This window comes from Hemiscyllium ocellatum, chromosome 7 (assembly GCF_020745735.1).
Source record: "Hemiscyllium ocellatum isolate sHemOce1 chromosome 7, sHemOce1.pat.X.cur, whole genome shotgun sequence".
NCBI classification, from domain to species: Eukaryota; Metazoa; Chordata; class Chondrichthyes; order Orectolobiformes; family Hemiscylliidae; genus Hemiscyllium; species Hemiscyllium ocellatum.
The window spans coordinates 94,397,773-94,417,197 of NC_083407.1; the positions used below are offsets into that span (position 1 = coordinate 94,397,773).

Genomic DNA, 19,425 nt, shown 5'->3' on the forward strand with positions numbered 1-19,425 from the left:
ACCACTACATTGTAACCCTTAGGTCATTCAAAGTGTTCTGTGAACTTACCTTAATCAGAGAGTGTCCCGTTCTCAGAAACGTTCCTGAATTATTGCTTTATTTTAATTAAGAAAAAACTAAATCTAATTTCTGACACGATAAGTTCTAAGTGCATTAAGCTTTGCATCTCCCTTTACCATCAATAGAACAACCAGCATTGTCTTTACCAATTTACAAAATGTAACTGAAAACATGTTTTACACTGCTGTTGTGCCAGATCAGGGTTCCTACGGAGCTGATGGTCATTTCTGTCTATGATGGGGCTGACCTCAATTTCTTGCCCCGAGCCTGCCTCTTCCGAAGACAGCACTGACAAAACAGTCGCCCAACATGTCATCCTTGTATAAGCATAGACAGTGAGAGTTGGGACTATGGAACAGCTGAATCCAAGCCTGACCCCAGACAACATCCATACAAATCCATTTGCACAATACACCACGAGCCAAGTTGATTTATCTGGGGACATCAAAGTCAACTGCAGCACATCCAGTTTGAACTCAGTCCAGAGAATGGATTGCACCTTCCTAGCTAAGTGCTACACCATGAGGTTCATCTACCCTGAGACCCACTGATATGTGCAACCTAACATTACCCTTGTCCGCTTAATGACGTACATTAATCTTGAGAATCAAAGTCTTCACTTTCTTCACTCCAGTGTTTCCCTGTTCGTTTCTTCCTATTCCTTTCAGCCATTACAATAGCAGCGACAACAGTGATGAAGACTGTCACCGTTATAACCAGCACCGTGACGGTCTCTGCTATGCACAATTGAGTGTCAACAGATGCCAACGGCAAGTCCCTCAGGGCGGGAGGTTCCAAGCAGATCACGTTGTCATAGTCATCCACCAGCAGGCGCTGGACATTATGCAGTTTACCAAAAACCCTCTGCAGCTCACAATCACAGGTCCAATTATTCTTGGCCAGCAAAATGTGGGTGCCCCAAGTCTGGATACCCAAGAAGGTCTTGAACTTAATTCGCTCCAAGCCATTTCGGGACAGGTTCAAGAGCGTCAGACTCGTCAACGATGTGAAAACGCCGGTGTCGACATCTTTGATCAGATTGCCCTGAAGATTTAACACCTCCAGGTTCTGCAGCATGAAGAAGACACCGTTGCTCAGGTTAGCCAGCCGGTTATTCTGAAGGTGGAGCTGCCGTAGTCTGGTCATACTTCGGAAGGCCCCACTGGAGAGTTGGGAAATCTGGTTATTATTCAGGTAGAGTTTCTGCACATTGTCCAGGTACTGGAACATGAGTGAATTCAACTTCTCCAAGTAGTTGTCTGACAGGATCAACTCATTGAGGAAGGACAGGCCAATGGAAAAGCCCTCACTCAGGTCCCTGATGTTGTTTCGTCGGAGATCCAGTCGCCAGAGGTTCTCCAGAGAGGCAAAAGCTCCATCGTGGATTCTCTGAACACGGCTGGAGCCAATGAGGAGGATATTGATTCTCCAGAGCGATTGGAAGACGCCGGCTGGGAGAATGGTCAGGTTATTCTTAGAGAGATCCAGCTGCTCTGTATCTGTCGGGAAGCTGGGGGGGACTTGTTGCAGTGAAGCAGCTGAGCAGTTGACATACTTGAGGCCCTCTCTGCACTCACAGCCTCGGGGACACAGGGACCAGGTCTCTGAGGTACAACGGGCAACACTGAACCGAGACACCAGCAGCAGCGCCGCTGGGAGAATCATCCTCGAATCTCTTCTTCAAACTAAATTGGGGAAGGCCCGAGTGTAATGCTCGGAAACGCCCAGTCTCTGGCTCCCTGCGATCCACTGGATCTGTTTCTATTCCTGCGTGCCAGCCTGGAGGATTTAAGCAGAACAAAATGAATTCAGTCGTCAAGTGATCAGCATCTATTTGCTTTCACTGGCACCTCCAACCACAGTCCAGTCAGTTGTCACCAGTTGTCATTACTCACTGTATTCAGTCCTAATATCGTACAGAGAGACTCCAATAAGCAAAACTCAACCGAGAGCCGCCATAGGAAACAAAAATACTGCTTCTCTCCCCAAGGATGCACTTTAACCTTGTGACACAAAATAATACATCAGTCTACAGTGACACATGCACTTTCAGGGGCTTAGACAGGTTTAGCTATCTAAGTTAAGCACAAGGATATTTGATAACTGAGCATCACTTAGCAGGTCTATTAATGTGACCAGCACTTTCCAAAGCGCATTCAGAGAATATATATGGAGCGGTTAATATTTAATCTGCAGATATTGATCGCGTTTTGACTGGAATTACAGCGCAGGAAAGCAACCGAACAGGAAGTCTGCGAAACCCTTTTGTGTTTGCAATACAGCTGCCCCATTACCTGTGCGGGATGCTCTCTCCTGGAGTCGGTCTGCTGCTGTATGGAATAGATCATGCATCGACAATATCAGGCTGTAAGAGTGGGAGACACTCCAGACTGGAACCGGGTGAGCAGGGGAACTGGAAGCCAAGAGAGGTTGCAGCCTCACTAGGGAGTTTGCAAGGGATGGTCTGTGTGTGTGTGTGTTTTTGGAGATGTGTGAAGTGGGCGGGTGTGAGATCAGGCGCTGCTGGTACACAGTGGGTTGGGTTTTCGATGTGTCGGCAGGAGTAGGGGACAGGTATCCTTTGCTGTAACGCGAGTCATCTCTGTAAATAATACAGCAGCGTGTGACAGACGCGCTCAAGAGGACGAGAGAATGAGACGAACAACTTACAGCAAGAGGAGCAGAGGGACACAATCGATTAACGTTCAGTCGTGCCAGTGTCCATTCAGGGGAAGCATTAAAAAGCTCCACAATGCGGCGTTTTCGATAGTCTGGAGACGAAAGCATCCAACTATATTTATCAGGCTGCAAAAAAAAAAGGAATAGGGAGAGACTTGCAGCACTTACTGTATGTAAATGAATGCAATATCCCTCTTTTAAGATTCCACTTGAAACAATTTTGCAGTGAGACCGGGCCTTGCACATAAAATCAGAGCGGCGTTAAATCCGAGCTACATCTGGAGTGCACCAGACTGATTAACATTGCTGTCAACACCGCTTTTGACTTGATTGTATGAACTGATAAAGAAAAAAAATGCGTGACTGCAAGATTAAAGACTAACGTCAAGTTGCATTTATTTAGCGCCTTTAATGCAATAAAACTTCCCAATGTGCTTTTATCAAGAAATGTTTGACACGAGGACAGATGATCAAACGGAGGTCAGTGTAGCTTCTTGGAAGAGGAGAGTGGAAAGGATTAGGAAGGGAAATCTAGAGTTTAGGGCCCAAACGGCAAAAAAAAAGGAATCAAAATTGGGGACTGCTTTAAAGAAGCCGGAATGCAAAAAAAAAAGCGGCAGATATGGCGCAGAGAGGAATGGAAGCAATTACAGAGGGAAGGAGGGGAAACATTCACAGTCATACAGCACGGAAACAGACCCTACCGCCCACCCAGTCCATGCAGACCATAGTCCCCAGCTCAACTAGTCCCACCTGCCTGCTCCTGGTCCATATCCCTCCAAACCTTTCCTGCTTATATTATTAGCTCAATGTCTTAAACATTGTAATTGTGCCCACATTCACCACTTCCTCAGGAAGTTCACTCCACATGTGAACCACCCTCTGTGTAAAACAATTGGCCCTCTTAAGTTTTTTTTAAAGTCTCTCTCCTCTCGCCCTAAAAATGTGCCCGCTCGTCTTGAAATCCCCCATCCTAGGGAAAAGCTAATTCCCATTAACTCTATCTATACCTCTCATTATTTTATATCCTTCAATCATATCACCTCTCAACCTCTTATGCTCCATTGAAAAAACTCCCAGCCCATCCAGTCTTTCTTTATAACTCAAACCTTCTATACCCAGCAACATCCTAGTAAATCTCTTCTGAATCCCCTCCAGATTAATAATATCCTTCCTATAACTGGGTGACCAGAACTGGACGCAGTATTCCAGAAGAGGCCTCACCTGTGTTCTGTATAACCTCAACATGACTTCACAACTCCTATTCTCAAAGGACTGAGCTATGAAGGCAAGCATTCTAAGTGCCTTTTTAACCAGTTTGTCTATAGGTGACACAAACTTCAAAGAATTAAGTACCCCAGGTCCCTCTGTTCTACAACACCACACAAGGCCCAACCATTAATTGTATAAGCTCTACCCTTGTTTGTTGTACCAAAATGCAATACCTCATATTTATCCAGATTGAACTCTATCTGCCATTTCTCATTGACCCATATGATCCAGATCTCTTTGTATTGTTAGAAAGCCTTCTGCACTGCCTACAGTACCACCAGTTTCCTGGTGGATTTGAAACAGGGATGAACACTTTTTTTTTAGATTACTTACAGTGTGGAAACAGGCCCTTCGGCCCAACAAGTCCACACCGACCCGCCGAAGCACAACCCACCCATACCCCGACATTTACCCCTTACCTAACACTACGGGCAATTTAGCTTGGCCAATTCACCTGACCCGCACATCTTTGTGACTGTGGGAGGAAACCCACGCAGACACAGGGAGAACGTGCAAAATCCACACAGTCAGTCGCCTGAGTCGGGAATTGAACCCGGGTCTCAGGCGCTGTGAGGCAGCAGTGCTAACCACTGTGCCACTGTGCCGTCCACTTGAAAAGGCAGGCAAAGTCAATGCCTTTCCTTTACTCAAACGGTTTAAACGGGACTTTCAAGATTGTGACAGGGTGGATTTATGATTGTAGAACACTGTTAAGATGCTGCAGTTTGTTACCAGTACATGCCAGTCAGTCAAAAAGACCACTATTTGTTCATTACAACGCCACAGCTAGCAACTTGGTCACAACCACTGACAGAATTGGTCAGCCAGCAGGAACTGAGGAAATTGTGACCGACACATGAGTGAGGAAGAAGCAGATCTGGAAGAGAGAGAATAAAGAATATGTCAATATCGAAAGTCAGTAAGAGAGGACGACTGACTTCAAGGCGCTAAGATGCATTGCTCTGACATCCCGACAGCTCTTTCAGATGAACAGAAAAGCAATATTTGAAAGACAGGCATGAGAGCTATCTCCCACAATCTGGTCAGTACTCAGCTGTGAATCAACATCACAAAAACTGATCCTCTGGCTAATAATTGGTGGGATCTTGCTCAACTCCAGTGAGCTGCTGCATCACCTTGCAGCAGTGACGGAACCTTGAATTGGTCGCAAAGCACTTTGGGATGTCCTGAGGTCATAAGAGGTGCTATATAAATGCAAACTGTAATTTTTTTCAGGCAAATAATCTGGTCGAGTGAATCATACATTCAGTATGGAACTTGCCCAGTTCTCACTCAGTTGATGCCATTGGCATGACAATCAGGCTGATTCTGCAATGAATGGCTAAGCTACTCCATTAATTTACCATCATGTACTGAAGATATAAATATACCTTCATGACTGAAATGTGTTGCTTGATGATATGATGTAACAGTCAGAAGCCAGTGGAGAAAGGATGTAATCAGACAGCTCAAAGTAAAAGGAGGAGGGCAGCAGAGATTCTTGAGCCCAAGATTATTTGATTTAGAAATGAGGCATGTCATCGTTTGGGCTTTATAAACATAATTTCTGTTCTAGCAGTTGTACCAGGCTGTACACGGGTTGCCCAGAGCCATGGGAATTAAATAGTGAGTTCCTTTGGTTACATTGTCCAGAGCTAATAAATACATAATTCAACCTGTAACATTGCAGGCTGTTTCTCTTCAGAATTCCTAGGATGAAGTAATCAAACACTGGACCAAGCTTTTAGAAAATAGATCAGGGGTATTTCAAATAGAAAATGCTTCACATGGGATTAACTTTCCTGCTAACCAGCTTTGTTTATGATTTGGAGGTGCCAGTGTTGGATTGGGATGGACTAGTTAAAAAAAATCACACAACACCAAGTTATAGTCCAAAAGGTTTAATTGGAAATGCTAACTTTTGGAGCGCTGCTCCTTCATCAGGTAGCTGTGGAGCAGGATCATAAGACACAGAGCTTATAGCAAAAGATTACCATGTCATGCAACTGAAACAATATATTGAACAAACCTAGATTGGTATTAAGTCTTTCATCTTTTAGAATGGGTTGCAGGTTTCGGTTCATTACTATGTAAATCCTAGAACTTCTTTTAAGTCACATTCTCAAGATAACCGAAGGTTTTATAAAAAAAAGGTGACATCTCAGCTCAGACAATGCATTAAAGGTGTGAGGTTAGAGTCTGTCTGTATCCCAATCTTGAGTCAGACTGGTTCCATTTCCAAAGTAGGAATTTTTGAAATGTTGTATGGATTGACTGTCTGCATTGACTGCCTGCAGATTGTATACTTTTTGAGAAAAATAGTATGAGTCTGCAATTGGGTTGGGATATCTGGTCGGAATGGACAGGTTGAACCGAAGGGTCTGTTTCCATACTGTATATCTCTATGGCTCTATGACTTTAAAATTACAGTTCTGCAATGCAAATTCACCCCATAGACTTATCTGTCTGTGCACGTGCACGTGTGTGTGTGAGAGAGAGAGAGAATGTGAAGCTGTGCATGTGAGTGTGTGAGTGAGTGCACATGCGAGAGTGAATGTTTGCATGTGTGCATGAGTGTGACGGCGTATAAGCCTGTGAGATGGTGTGCGTGTGGGTATGAGTGTGAGGGGAGTATGAGAGAGAGCATGTGTATGAGAGAGGGTCTGCATTAGTGTGTGAGTACGTAAGTGTGTGTTTATGTATACTTGTGTGTGTATGGGTGTGTGAGAGAGTGTATAGTGTAGTTGGGTCACCTGCAGTGTGACCTGAACCCAAGGTTCTGGATGAGGCCATGCTCATGGGTACCAAACTTGGCGATCAACCTCTGCATCCAACAGCTGCACCTCCACATTCTAAAAGATGAAAGACTTAACAGGAATCTAAGTTTGTTCAACATATCGTTTCAGTTGCATGACACTGTAATCTTTTGTTATAAATTCTGTGTCTTATGTTCCTGCTCCACAGCCACCTGATGAAGGTGCAGCGCTCCAAAAGTTAGTGCTTCCAAATAAACCTGTTGGACTATAACCTGGTGTTGTGAGTTTTAAGCTTTGTTTAGTTGAATCTGTGGGGAGACAATGGTGTGTGGGTATTGTCACTGGCTTAGTAACCAGAGATCCAGGTAACGTTCTAGGAATCTGGGCTCAAATTCAACAAAGGATAAGTAATGGAATTTGAATTCAAAACTCAAAATCTGGAATTAAAAATCTAATTATGTCGATCATTATTTAAAAAGCCACCAAGTTCACTAATGCCCTTCCTTGAGGGAAAGAAATAGTTTTTTCCTTACCTGATCCAACCTATGGGTGACTCCAGACCCACAGCAGCCCTTATGGAGTTGATGTCCCATGTACACATTGAAGACATCACCATTAGCACTGTGACCATGCTAAATGCGTTGGACTTCAGTCAGATCTAGCAACTCCAGACCAGTGCTATAGGCCTGACAATGGTGGCCCTCTGTAATGGCCACTCAGTTGTGTCAAACTAAAGAATTCTCCAAAAGAGAATGTAAGCAGCTGGATCATTCCCCATTCAATGTTCATGACAATGCAAACTGAGCCTTGTTCATTCTGTAAAGCCTTCCTTATTAACATCTGAGTGCTGGTGCCAAAATTGATAGAGCTGTCTCATAGACTAATCAAGCAACACCCTTAAATAGTCATACTCTCAGAATCATACCTTACAGACAATGTTCCAGACACTGCCAACACCAGAGGTGGTAGCACAGTGCTATATAGTTGTGAGGGAGTTTCCTTGGGAATCCTTAACATTGACTCCAGACTACACACATCTTACGGCATCAGCATAGAAAATGAGAAAGGAAATATGCTGCCAATTAGCACATGCTGCTATCACCATGATGAATCAGCACGCCTTCAAGTTGAACACAATTGGAGGAAGCATTGAAGAAGTCAAAGTTGCAAAATGCACTTTGGGAGGGGAACTTCAATGGTCATCACCAAGTGTGTGTTGGCAGCACCATTATTGATTGAGCTGGTCAACTCTGCAGCAGGCAGTAAGGGAACTAATAGAGGACTGGACCTCATCCTCACTGAACTGTCAACCACAGATACATCTGCCCATGACTGCATTAGTGGGAGTGACCACAGCACAGTCATTGTGGGGAATATGTCCCATTTTGACATTGAGAAAATCTTCCATTATATTGCATGCACTACCATAACAAATGGGATAGATTTTGTAACGTGCTATTGGTCATCATCAGCAGCAGCACAATTGCATCCAAACATAATCTACAGCTGCATGTTGAAGCTGCACCCATCCAGGCAAGTGGGACGTATTTCATCACACTCCTGACGTTTTGCCTTGCTGATGATGGACAGGCTTTGGGGAGTCAGAGACGAGCCGCTCGCCAAGTATTCCTCGCCTCCGACTTGCTGTTGTAGCCACTATATCTGCATGGTGAGTACAATTGAGTAATCCCCATGATGTTGATAAAGTGTGGATTCAATGAGGTTAACAGCATTGAATGTCAAGGGTGGTGTTGTGATTGCCTCTTATTGGAGATGGTCATTGCCTGACATTTGTGTGGTATATACCTTACAGGCCACTTGTCAGCCAAAGTCCAGATCTTGTTGCACTTGAACGTGGACTGCTTCAGTATCTGTGGAGTCATGAATGGTGCTGAACACTCTGCAATCATCGGCGAACATCCCTATTTCATGATTGAAGGAAGGTGATTAGTGACTCCAATTTTGCTGGGGCTTCTTTGGTGCCACACTGAGTTGAATGCAGCCTTGATGTCAAGGGCTGTCACTCTCACCCTACCTCTGGAATTCCGCTGTTTTGTCCATGTTTGAACCAAGATTGTAATGAGGTCAGGACCTGAGTGTCCCTGGTGGAACCCAAACTGAGCATCACTGAGCAGGTTATTGCTGAGCAGATGCTGCCTTGATAGTACTGTTACTGACATCTTCCATCATTTTACAGATGATCGAGAGTAGGCTGATGGAGCAATAACTGGCCAGGTTGGATTTGTCCTGCTTTTTGTGTACAGGCCACATGTCTGCAATTTTCCACACTATCTGGTAGAGGTAGCTGTAGTGGAAGAGCTTGGCTAGGAGAGCAGCAAGTTCTGGAGCACAAGTCTTCAGTACTATTACCAGAATGTTGTCAGAGCCCATAGCCTTTGTAGTATCCAGTGCCTTCAAATGTTTCTTCATATCACGTGGAGTGAATCAAATTTGCTGAAAACTGGTATCTGTAATGCTGGGGACTACTGGAGGAGGCCGAGGTGGATCTTCCACTTGGCAGTTCTGAATGAAGAATGCTTCAGCCTTATCTTTTGCACTGATGTGCTGGGCTTTTCCATCATTGAGGATGGGGATATTAATGGATCCTTCTCCTCCAGTTGTTAAATGGTCAACTACCATTCGTGACTGGATGTGGCAGGACTGTAGAACTTAGATCTGATCCATTATTAGTGGGGTCACTTAGCCCTGTCTATCACATGCTGCTTATGTTGTTTCAAATGCAACTGGGCTATTTGGTAGCTTCACCAGGTTGACACCACATCGTAAGGAATGCCTAGCGCTACTCCTGTCATACCCTCTTGCATTCCCCATTGAATCAGCATTGATCTCCTGGCTTGATGGTAATGGCTGAGTGGGGGATATGATGGGCCATTAGGTTGCAGATCATGTTGGAGTACAACTCTGCTGCTGTTGATGGCCCATAGTACTTTATGGATGCCCAGTCTTGAGTTGCTAAATCTGTTTGAATTCTGTCCCATTTAGCACGGTGATAGTGCTGCACAATATAATGTATGGTATTATCAATATGAAGGTGGGACTTCATCTCCAGAACTGTCCATACTGTCATGGACAGATGCATCTGCAGCCGGCAGATTGGTAAAAATGAGGTGAAATATGTATTTCCATCACCACCTGCTGCAGACCCAGTCTAGCTGCTATGGGTTTTAGGACCTAACCAGCTTGATCAGTAGTGCTGCTGCCAAGCCACTCTTGGCCGTGGACATCGAAATCCCTCACCCAGATGCCCTTCCCATCCCCAGAGCTTCCTTGAACTATAGCTCAATACAGACACTGAGGGTGGATGGTACGTGGTAATCAATAGGAAGCTTCCTTGCCCAGGCTGTTGCTTGACTGGTCTGTGAGACTGCTGTTCCAAGTTTGACATGAGCCCCCAGATGTTAGTGAGGAGGAACTTGCAGGGTCAACAGGGCTGTTTCTGCCATTGCTGAAAATGTGTTGCTGGAAAAGCGCAGCAGGTCAGGCAGCATCCAAGGAGCAGGAGATTCGACGTTTCGGGCATAAGCCCTTCTTCAGGAATCTGCCATTGTTTCTGCCATTGTCTTTTCCGGTGCCTGTGGAAATGCTGGGCACTCTGTGTGATTTCAATTTGTTTGGTGTGATTTTGTAGTGATTGGTGGGTTGCTAGGTCATTTCAGAGGGCAGTTGAGACCCAGCCACATTGCTGTGGGTCTGGATTCACATGGAAGATGTCCTTCCCTGAAGGATGTTAATGAGAATTTGATGCTACCTACAAGGATTAGTTGAGGCAAATAAGAAAGGCATAATCAAGGGAAGCTAGAATAGATTGGAAGGCTATGCTGATAATTTATTCGTGGAGATTTGTGTGGTGCAGAAACATCAGCATGGGCCAGTGGGTCCGTTTCTGTGTCTCAGATTGCACACAGAATTCCATCTGAAAAGGAAAAGGCTGAAAAATAGCTTTGTGGAACATGTTTCCTGCCAGTATTGTAAGTCCACCGACCCATGATATTGAAACTTTGGAACAGTCCTTCATAGTTGATGATAACCAAAGGCCCAGTCTGTAATCTCCTTGATTAGAACAATAGGGAAGGAATCCATTTCATTCTTGGCCATTGATGTGAAAGCCGAACTCATCGAGTCATTCAGCACCGGCCAAGTACACAGCAGGCTGCCCTAACAACTGACAGCTTTGAGTTGGCACTCCCCAAAGAAAAAGGCGCAATCTCCATTTCCCAAATGGAAATGCTTGCTGATGGAGTCCGTGACTGATGCCACGTTGAAGACAAAAGTCCAGCAGGATGCTGGTGAGTATATCTTTTGCAGCATAATGGGAAACAACGCGGCATATTGCCAGCACCACCAATAAAACCACTCTACCCCCTTCAAATGTTGGATTTCGCAGTTTGTTTCTCACTTTTACAAAAGCTGCACACAGAAAGCAGCCATTGCTACGGCAACCAGTGTTTGTTGCTCAGTAAATGTGGGGTCAAAGTTCAGTGACTCACTAAACAAAGTTGCAGCCTTATTGTCTGACGGGCTGTAGTAATAAACTCAAAAGAACACATTGGGTCCGATCCTAGTGGAAAAATAGCAGAGCATTGATGACACAAACCATTATCTGAATGCATATCAGCTGCAAGTTCAGGGACTTGTGGGATATCTGAGCTGTGATTCTCCAAACATTGGTTAATCATCATTTGCCTCATACAACATCACAATCTCCCTTAGCTACCCTATTCTTTTTAAGAACTTGTTAGATTTGTTTAACGCCCAGTCACAATAACAGCTCATACTTACATATCACTATTACTACAACAAAGCATTCCAAGGCACTTCACAGGACAATTGTAAAACAAACAATAGCAGCTGAGTGACGTAAGGAGATCTTAGGTAGGATGATCAAAAACCTGGGCCAAGAGTTGGAATCTGGCCTGACACCAATTGTTACAGTTAACCTGAGAATGTAACTTTAAAAAAAACATTTTGTGATTTACATAGGAAAGAAACGAAACTATCATGGTCATTCTAACGGATGAGAGACTTAACAAATAATCAAGATATTTTTCAATGTATAATTTCAGTTACATCACATTGTAAACTTTTGCTCTAAATTCTGTGTCTTACAATTGTGCCTTCCACAACCACCTGATGAAGGAGTGGTGCTCCGAAAGCTAGTGCTTCCAATTAAACCTGTTGGACTATAACCTGGTGTTGTGTGATTTTTAACCTGGTCCAAGAGGTGTGTTTATGAAACTATTTTAAAGGACAAGAGAGAGATGGAGAGGTGTAGAGGCTGAAACTTGAGAGTTTGGGGTTCAGGCAGCTGAAGACACATACTTGTGATGGGGCAATTTTGATTATTGCGAGAGGCAATTACAAAAAAAGTGCAGATATCTTAGAAGGTTATGGAATTGGAGAAGATAACAGGGCATGGACAAATTTGAAAGCAAGGGTGAAAACTTTAAGGATATGATGTTGTTTCACCAGAGCAAAGAGCATGGGCACAATAGGACAATGAGGCTTGCTGCAGCATAAGACATGGGAAGCAGAGTTTAAGATGTCCTCACATTTACAGAGAGTGAAGTTGAGAGACCAGCCAGGAATTTGTTGTAACTGTGCAGTGTAGAGGTAATGAAGGCATGGATGAAAATTTCAGCAGTAAACAAGCCGATAAGACGTGAAGTTGAGCAATATCAAGAGATGGAAATAGATGGTCTTAATGATGGTGTGAAGTATGAAATGGGAAGCTCATCTCACAATCAAATGTGGCACCACAATTGAAAACAGCCTGATTTCACCTCAGACGGTTGGGATGGAGTCAGCAGTTCACAAACAGAGTTCGGGACTTGTACCGATAGCAATGATTGCAGTCTTTCCAAGACTTAACTGGGGAGGAAACGTCTGCTCATCGAGTACTGGATTCCAGTGCATGCGTCAAACTAGCCACAGAAAGCTGTTTAATGATTAAGAGCGCACATAATCCTTTCACCAGAATGATAATTGTTAACAATTGCAAATAAAGCTGTCTGGCTCAGAGAGGAAATCATTAAAACATATAATCTTATTCCTCCATGTAGTGAATTGCTGCTGTATCTTTTAAAAATGTAACATGTTAAACTTCCTTAATTTCTCTTTCGATACCTGATTTAATTCTAATTCATCATATTTACTTTTCCATCATTTGTCTATTTCTTTCTCAATCCTAAAATCTAACTGGTTACATTGTAACTTAATGGTCCCGCCATTCCCTAAGGTGCCAAATATTGTGTTGTCCTTGCTGAGCTACTATCAGTTCAACATAAGCTGCAGAGATATTTGAGATAAATAGTGTAGGGCAATGTTTATTTAAATCCACTTGCCAAGAGTGTGCTTCTCCTGTTAATTCCAGCCCATATATTTAGAAGATTCACCCCTTAAGTGCTGTGACAACTTTATATTATTGGTGAATGTGTACACAACAAGCCATTTTGCAGCAAGTTTTGGGAATATCTGTGAGAAACCATGATGCATCTGTGTCAATAGTAGGCACCTCATTTTCTGTTGTCTACCTTCCCTGCATCTGAGGCAGCACTTAGAATCACTTGTGTGTTCCTACATATTGGCATGGATCTGCTTCTAAGACAATGACCAATGAGCTGGCTAGTCTTGTACACATGTCCACCACTGGGCATTTTCTCGAGAGGTGACTTGTCTGTGTGGACATAATACAGTGAAAATCCAGCAGTTATTAAGTTTCTCCTTGTTGTGCTTGCTGTAGCTATGGTCCAGATAGGTTAAACTGGCTGTGATTACAGATTTCATCCCAAATCTTCTCCAAACACAGTGAAATATGCATATGAGATTGGCTACATATCAGAAGTCTCCATTTTAGTTTCAGATGATTATGGCTGATTGCAGTTTGGACTTTTGGTTCAGTTTCATTGTGTGGGTAAAGGAGGAATCATTCTTTTAGTGACCTGGTATTATACCAGTCTCCATTGGAACTAAAAGAAACCCCAAGAGTATCCCTTTAAAATTCAGTAAGAACTGAATTGACAAACTATTCCCTCTATTATTTGATCCTTCAACACTCATCCTGTGTGTATTCACTCATGGGTCTGCACCAGTGACTGATTAAATTGCGAATGGGAACAAGGCTTATAAGAAAACTTTGATGCTTTGTCGGATTTACTCGAGTTTCAAAATTTGTCATCTACTTTTGTCCACCTGACGGAACCTTCATAAAACACCGGCCTGGCTTCAATTGGGCATCACTCACTCAAAATGGAGTGTGGGCATTAGGCAGAATACAGGAAAGATTAATGAGAATAGTTCCAGGGATGAGGAATTTCAGTTCTGTGGAGAGTCTGAGACTGTTGTTCTTGGAGAAGGGAAAGTTCAGAGGAGGTTTGGTGGCAGTATTCAAAATCATTAAGGGTCTAGGAGAGGTTTCAGAGAAAACCTGTTCTCATTGGTGAAAAGGTTGAGTTCCAGAGGTCATAGATTAAAGGTGAATGTCAAGAGAATCAATGGCAACATGAGGAAAAGCTCCTTTAGGAATGAATGGTTCAGATCTGAGAGGATAGTGGAGGTAGTTTTGCTTCTGGTGTTCAAAAGGGAATTAAACAAATATCTGAAGAGAAAGAATTTTGCGGGTGAGTGGGAAGAGGTCTGACAGTGGGAAAAGCTGAGTTGCACTTGCAGAGACTAAGTATGGACATGATGGTCCATATGGCCTCCTTTGATTTTGTAACTGTTTTGAGAATCTATGATTGCATATGCATGATTGCATAATGCGTGGCACAATGCACAGACCACACAACATTACCCATGTGCACCTTTCCAATCTCAGTAGCCCTGATAGTGTCTAAACTCTTTCTTTTCAATAATCTCAGTCAAGTTCACAGTCACAATCCTGTAGTTGCACACTGGCCGAAAGGGTGGCTCTCCCTTCAATGACAATTTGTTACATATGTATTTTTCTACTTTCCTTCATGATCACATCTCTCCCAATCTTCACCCGTGTGGTGTACTGAAATTGTGCAGCTTCCACTGGACCTCCTGTCAGGTGCTCCAAGATGTTGACCTCTCATTTGTGTTTTCAGGGAGAAAAGCTAGTACGCTTATTGAATTCTTTGCATTCACTCTGTGTTAAACAATTGTTTGGGTTTTCTTGCTTAAAATGGTGATGGATGTGTTTATACTGCTGTCAACGTTGATTGTACCTTTCAACACATATATTGAATGGTTACATTGATACATTTTGATGTGTTGGCATGACCCAGTAGCTGCTGATGTACAGATTGAAGGATTATTACTGGCTCCTCATCTTGTTTTTATTTCTGTAGCCACCAACGAATACCTCTCTGGCAAGCTGTGTTGCAAAAACCGAATACCTTCATAGGAGGTTTAACCTTACAGTGGAAGACAAACACATCTCTAGTCTTACACAAAGGAACACATAACCCATGGAGAGTAAATATCTTTCTACACTTCTCTCAAAGTCAATGGTTACAATGAATTTCTTATGAAGGACACCAAACACCATAGTAGCCAATTATCAGCTCGATTGCTCCTCATGTAGGGAAAGCTGTCAAAATCAGTCTGATAGAACCCAAACAGGCTGGATGTCATCGTAAATTTCAACTCCATACACTGAGGGTTTGACAGCAGCACATATATCACTTACTTCCACAGTATGATTAATACCTTAATCATTTGCCTCTTTGGCTTGAGAAATCATTCAGTCTGAGGCTATTTTCAACTCACATTTGAATGAATGCCAAATCAGATAGGAATTTTAACAAAGTTACACCTTACTCCAGTGGTGTTTGAAGGTGCGAAATGAAATGGGTTTAAGGGATCTCAATCCCTCCTCAAATGGAAGAACACCTAGCAAACAAAAAAGTTGCCTCACAGTTGGCATTAACACATCACTTTGCCCAGGAGACTGTCAAGGTTGCCAGCAATGCCAAACAGGGAGGTCAGATTGGCTTAATGTTGATATGTTTCTCTGCAGGTGCGGGTCAGAGCACAGGGAGCACCAGAGGTCCATGACGCTTGAGTGCATGCGCTAAGAACACTGGGAAAGTATCAAATTCTTCAAAATGTACAAACGATTTTGTTTTAACCAAACCCACTATTTTCCCCACAACCCCTTTACCCTACCTACCATGGAGAAAGTGAGGTCTGCAGATGCTGGAGATCAGAGCTGAAAATGTGTTGCTGGAAAAGTGCAGCAGGTCAAGCAGCATCACGGAGAACAGCTACCCACTTCTTTCTCCCAGAATTCCCACTTTCAAGTGTAGGCGGTCAAGATTCTGGTTGGCTAATGTAAGCATGCCAAGAATGGCAGACATGAAAAGACTCATTGTCTCTCCAATTTGACCCCAGTGGTAAAAGGCTGTCACAGTGAAGGTGCACTCCTGACTTCACCCAAAGTCATTACCTCAGCACACTCTCCAGCAAAGAATTATTGAACAGCGGTCCAGAGAATGAGAACCCTCTCTGATTCAAGAACACTGGGGCACACATATACACTGCCAGTATTTCCCCACTTCAGCCAACTGAGACTTAACCCATTGAGCTATTTAAAGGTGTAGAAGGTGGGGAGGGTGGGTTACGAGTCGGGGTGGGGGGGGTAGGTGAGGTGGTTTAACAATTAATGGTAACTTTCCTTGAAATTGACTTCAATTCAGATTAAAATCTTCAGTCAACTGTGTGGGTTCGGATTCAGGTCGATTCTGTGAGGAATTGTTTACATGAACACTTTAAGCTAAAATTTCTCAAGCATTAAAAACTCAGGCAGCTCCTGCTACTGAGTGAAAGCCACTGTGTCAGGATGACTGATTAAAGGCTGTGGGACTAAATCAGTAAGAGGCCTCTGTGCCCGTCACTCACATGTTATCTGACTGCCTATTGACCACCAATTGTCATCTTGCTCAAATCCCAATGGAACAGGGGAAATGACATCACAGGACAATCTTCAACTGAAGACTGAGGAAAGCTTTCTCAACCGAACAACAGGGGATTGGCTGTGGAAGGCCAGCAGTCGATAATGGTCCTGAGCTGGATCCGCCCAATTTCCCACCTTCCTGTCCACTATGGAGGAACCCACTCAGAGAGGGGAGCATCCAGCTTGGGCACTGGGCAAAGTGTATGAATCTGTCTCCTATTCTGGAAAACTTTGAAGATGAAGGGTTGTTTTTCAGATTGGAGGCCTGTGAGCAGTGGAGTGCCACAAAGATTCGTGCTGGGTTCACTTTTATTCATTTATATAAATGATTTGGATGTGAACATAGGTGGTGTGGTTAGTAAGTTTGCAGATGACACCAAAATTGGAGGTGTGGTGGACAGCAAAAACAGTTACCTCAGATTACAACGGGATCTTGATCAGATGGGCCAGTGGGCTGTGGAGTGGCAGATGGAGTTTAATTTAGATAAATATGAGGTGCTGCATTTTCGGAGGGGTGGGGGCGGTCATGGTGGCTCAGTTGTTGGCACTGTTGCCTCACAGTGCCAGGGACCCGGGTTCAATTCCTGCCTCAGGCGACTGTGTGGAGCTTGTACATTCTCCCCGTGTCGCCAAAGATGTGCAAGCTCTTTTTACCTTTTTAGGTAAATTGACCGTGCTAAATTGCCCATAGTGTTCAGGGATGTGTAGGTTAGGTGCATTAGTTTGTGGTAAATGTAGAGTAATAGGGGAATGGGTCTGGGTGGGTTACTCTTTGGAGGGTTAAGGTAGACTTGTTGGATTGGGAGCTGAAAAATATGTTGCTGGAAAAGCGCAGTAGGTCAGGCAGCATCCAAAGAGCAGGAGAATCGACGTTTTGGGCATAAGCCTTTCTTCAGGAATGAGGAAGGTGTGCCAAGCAGGCTAAGATAAAAGGTAGGGAGGATGGACGTTGGAAATGAGATAGGTGGAAGGAGGTTAAGGTGAGGGTGATAGGCCGGAGTGGGGTGGGAGCGGAGAGGTCAGGAAGAAGATTGCAGATCAAGAAGGCGGTGCTGAGTCCGAGGGTTGGGACTGAGATAAGGTGGGGGGAGGGGAAATGAGGAAGCTAGAGAAATCTGCATTCATCCCTTGTGATTGGAGGATTCCTAGGCGGAAGATGAGGCGCTCTTCCTCCATGCGCGTGTTGCCATGGGCTGGCGATGGAGGAGGGCAAGGACCTGCATGTCCTTGGTGGAGTGGGAGGGGGAGTTAAAGTGTTCTGCCACGGGGCGGTTGGGTTGGTTGGTGCGGGTGTCCCAGAGGTGTTCTCTGAAACATTCCGCAAGTAGGTGGCCTGTTTCCCCAATGTATAGGAGGCCACATCAGGTGCAGTGGATGCAGTAAATGATGTGTGTGGAGGTGCAGGTGAATTTGTGATGGATATGGAAGGATCCCTTGGGGCCTTGGAGAGAAGTGAGGGGGGAGGTGTGGGCACAAGTTTTGCATTTCTTGCAGTTGCAGGGGAAGGTGCCAGGAGTGGAGGTTGGGTTGGTGAGGGGTGTGGACCTGACGAGGGAGTCGCGGAGGGAGTGGTCTTTCTGGAACGCTGATAGGGGATGGGAGTTCATCCACTTTACTAACACCTTACACCCCGACCTCAAATTTACCTGGACCGTCTCAGATTCCTCCCTCCCCTTCCTAGACCTCTCCATTTCTATCTCGGGTGACCGACTCAACACGGACATTTACTATAAACTGACCGACTCCCACAGCTATCTAGATTACACCTCCTCCCACCCTGCCCCCTGTAAAAACACCATCCCATATTCCCAATTCCTTCGTCTCCACCGCATCTGCTCCCCGGAGGACCAATTCTAATACCGAACAACCCAGATGGCCTCCTTCTTCAAAGACTGCAATTTCCCCTCAGATGTGGTTGATGATGCTTTCCACCACATCTCCTCCACTTCCTGCTCCTCCGCCCTTGAACCCCGCCCCTCCAATCACCACCAGGACAGAACCCCACTGGTCCTTACCTACCACCCCACCAACCTCCAGATACATTGTATCATCCTTCGTCATTTTCGCCACCTCCAAACAGACCCCACCACCAAGGATATATTTCCCTCCCCTCCCCTATCAGCTTTCCAGAAAGACCACTCCCTCCGCAACTCCCTCGTCAGGTCCACACCGAGGTTCATAAAATCATGACAAGCATGGATAGGATAAATAGACAAAGTCTTTTTCCTGGGGTGTGAGAGTCCAGAATAGAGGGCATTGGTTTAGGGCGAGAGGGGAAAGATTTAAAAGAGACCTAAGGGGTAACCTTTTCATGCAGAGGGTGGTGAATGAACTGCCAAAGGAAGTGAAGGAGGCTGGTACAATTGCAGCATTTAAAAGGCATCTGAATGGGTATATGAATAGGAAGGGTTTAGAGAGATATGGGCCAAGTGCTGGCAAATGGGACTGGATTAGGTTAGGATATCTGGTTGGCATGGGCGAGTTGGACTGAAGTGTCAGTTTCTGTGCTGTACATCTCTATGACTCTGACCAGCCTTAGAATCCTTCGGCCTCATGCTCTAGGTTGTGTCACTACTACCAGAATCGTAAAGGTTAGCTCTTCTCACAGGTAGAAGGTTGCAAATCACTCCAATATTTGGTGAATCATTTCTTTATAGTTGGCAAAAATATACATTCTTCATAAAAATTCATTGTGTACGTACACAGGCACTAAAACCATT

At 44.3% G+C, this 19,425-nt stretch overlaps 1 protein-coding gene across 1 annotated transcript; it reads right to left on the reverse strand.

Moving 5' to 3' along the window:
- Positions 1–528: 528 nt before the first annotated feature.
- Positions 529–1,726, reverse strand: LOC132817648 (leucine-rich repeat-containing protein 3B-like). Its single transcript, XM_060828147.1, has one exon. The coding sequence runs from the start codon at positions 1,724–1,726 to the stop codon at positions 656–658; it is 1,071 nt and encodes a 356-aa protein (XP_060684130.1). The 3' UTR covers positions 529–655.
- Between the last annotated feature and the right edge of the window lie 17,699 nt (positions 1,727–19,425).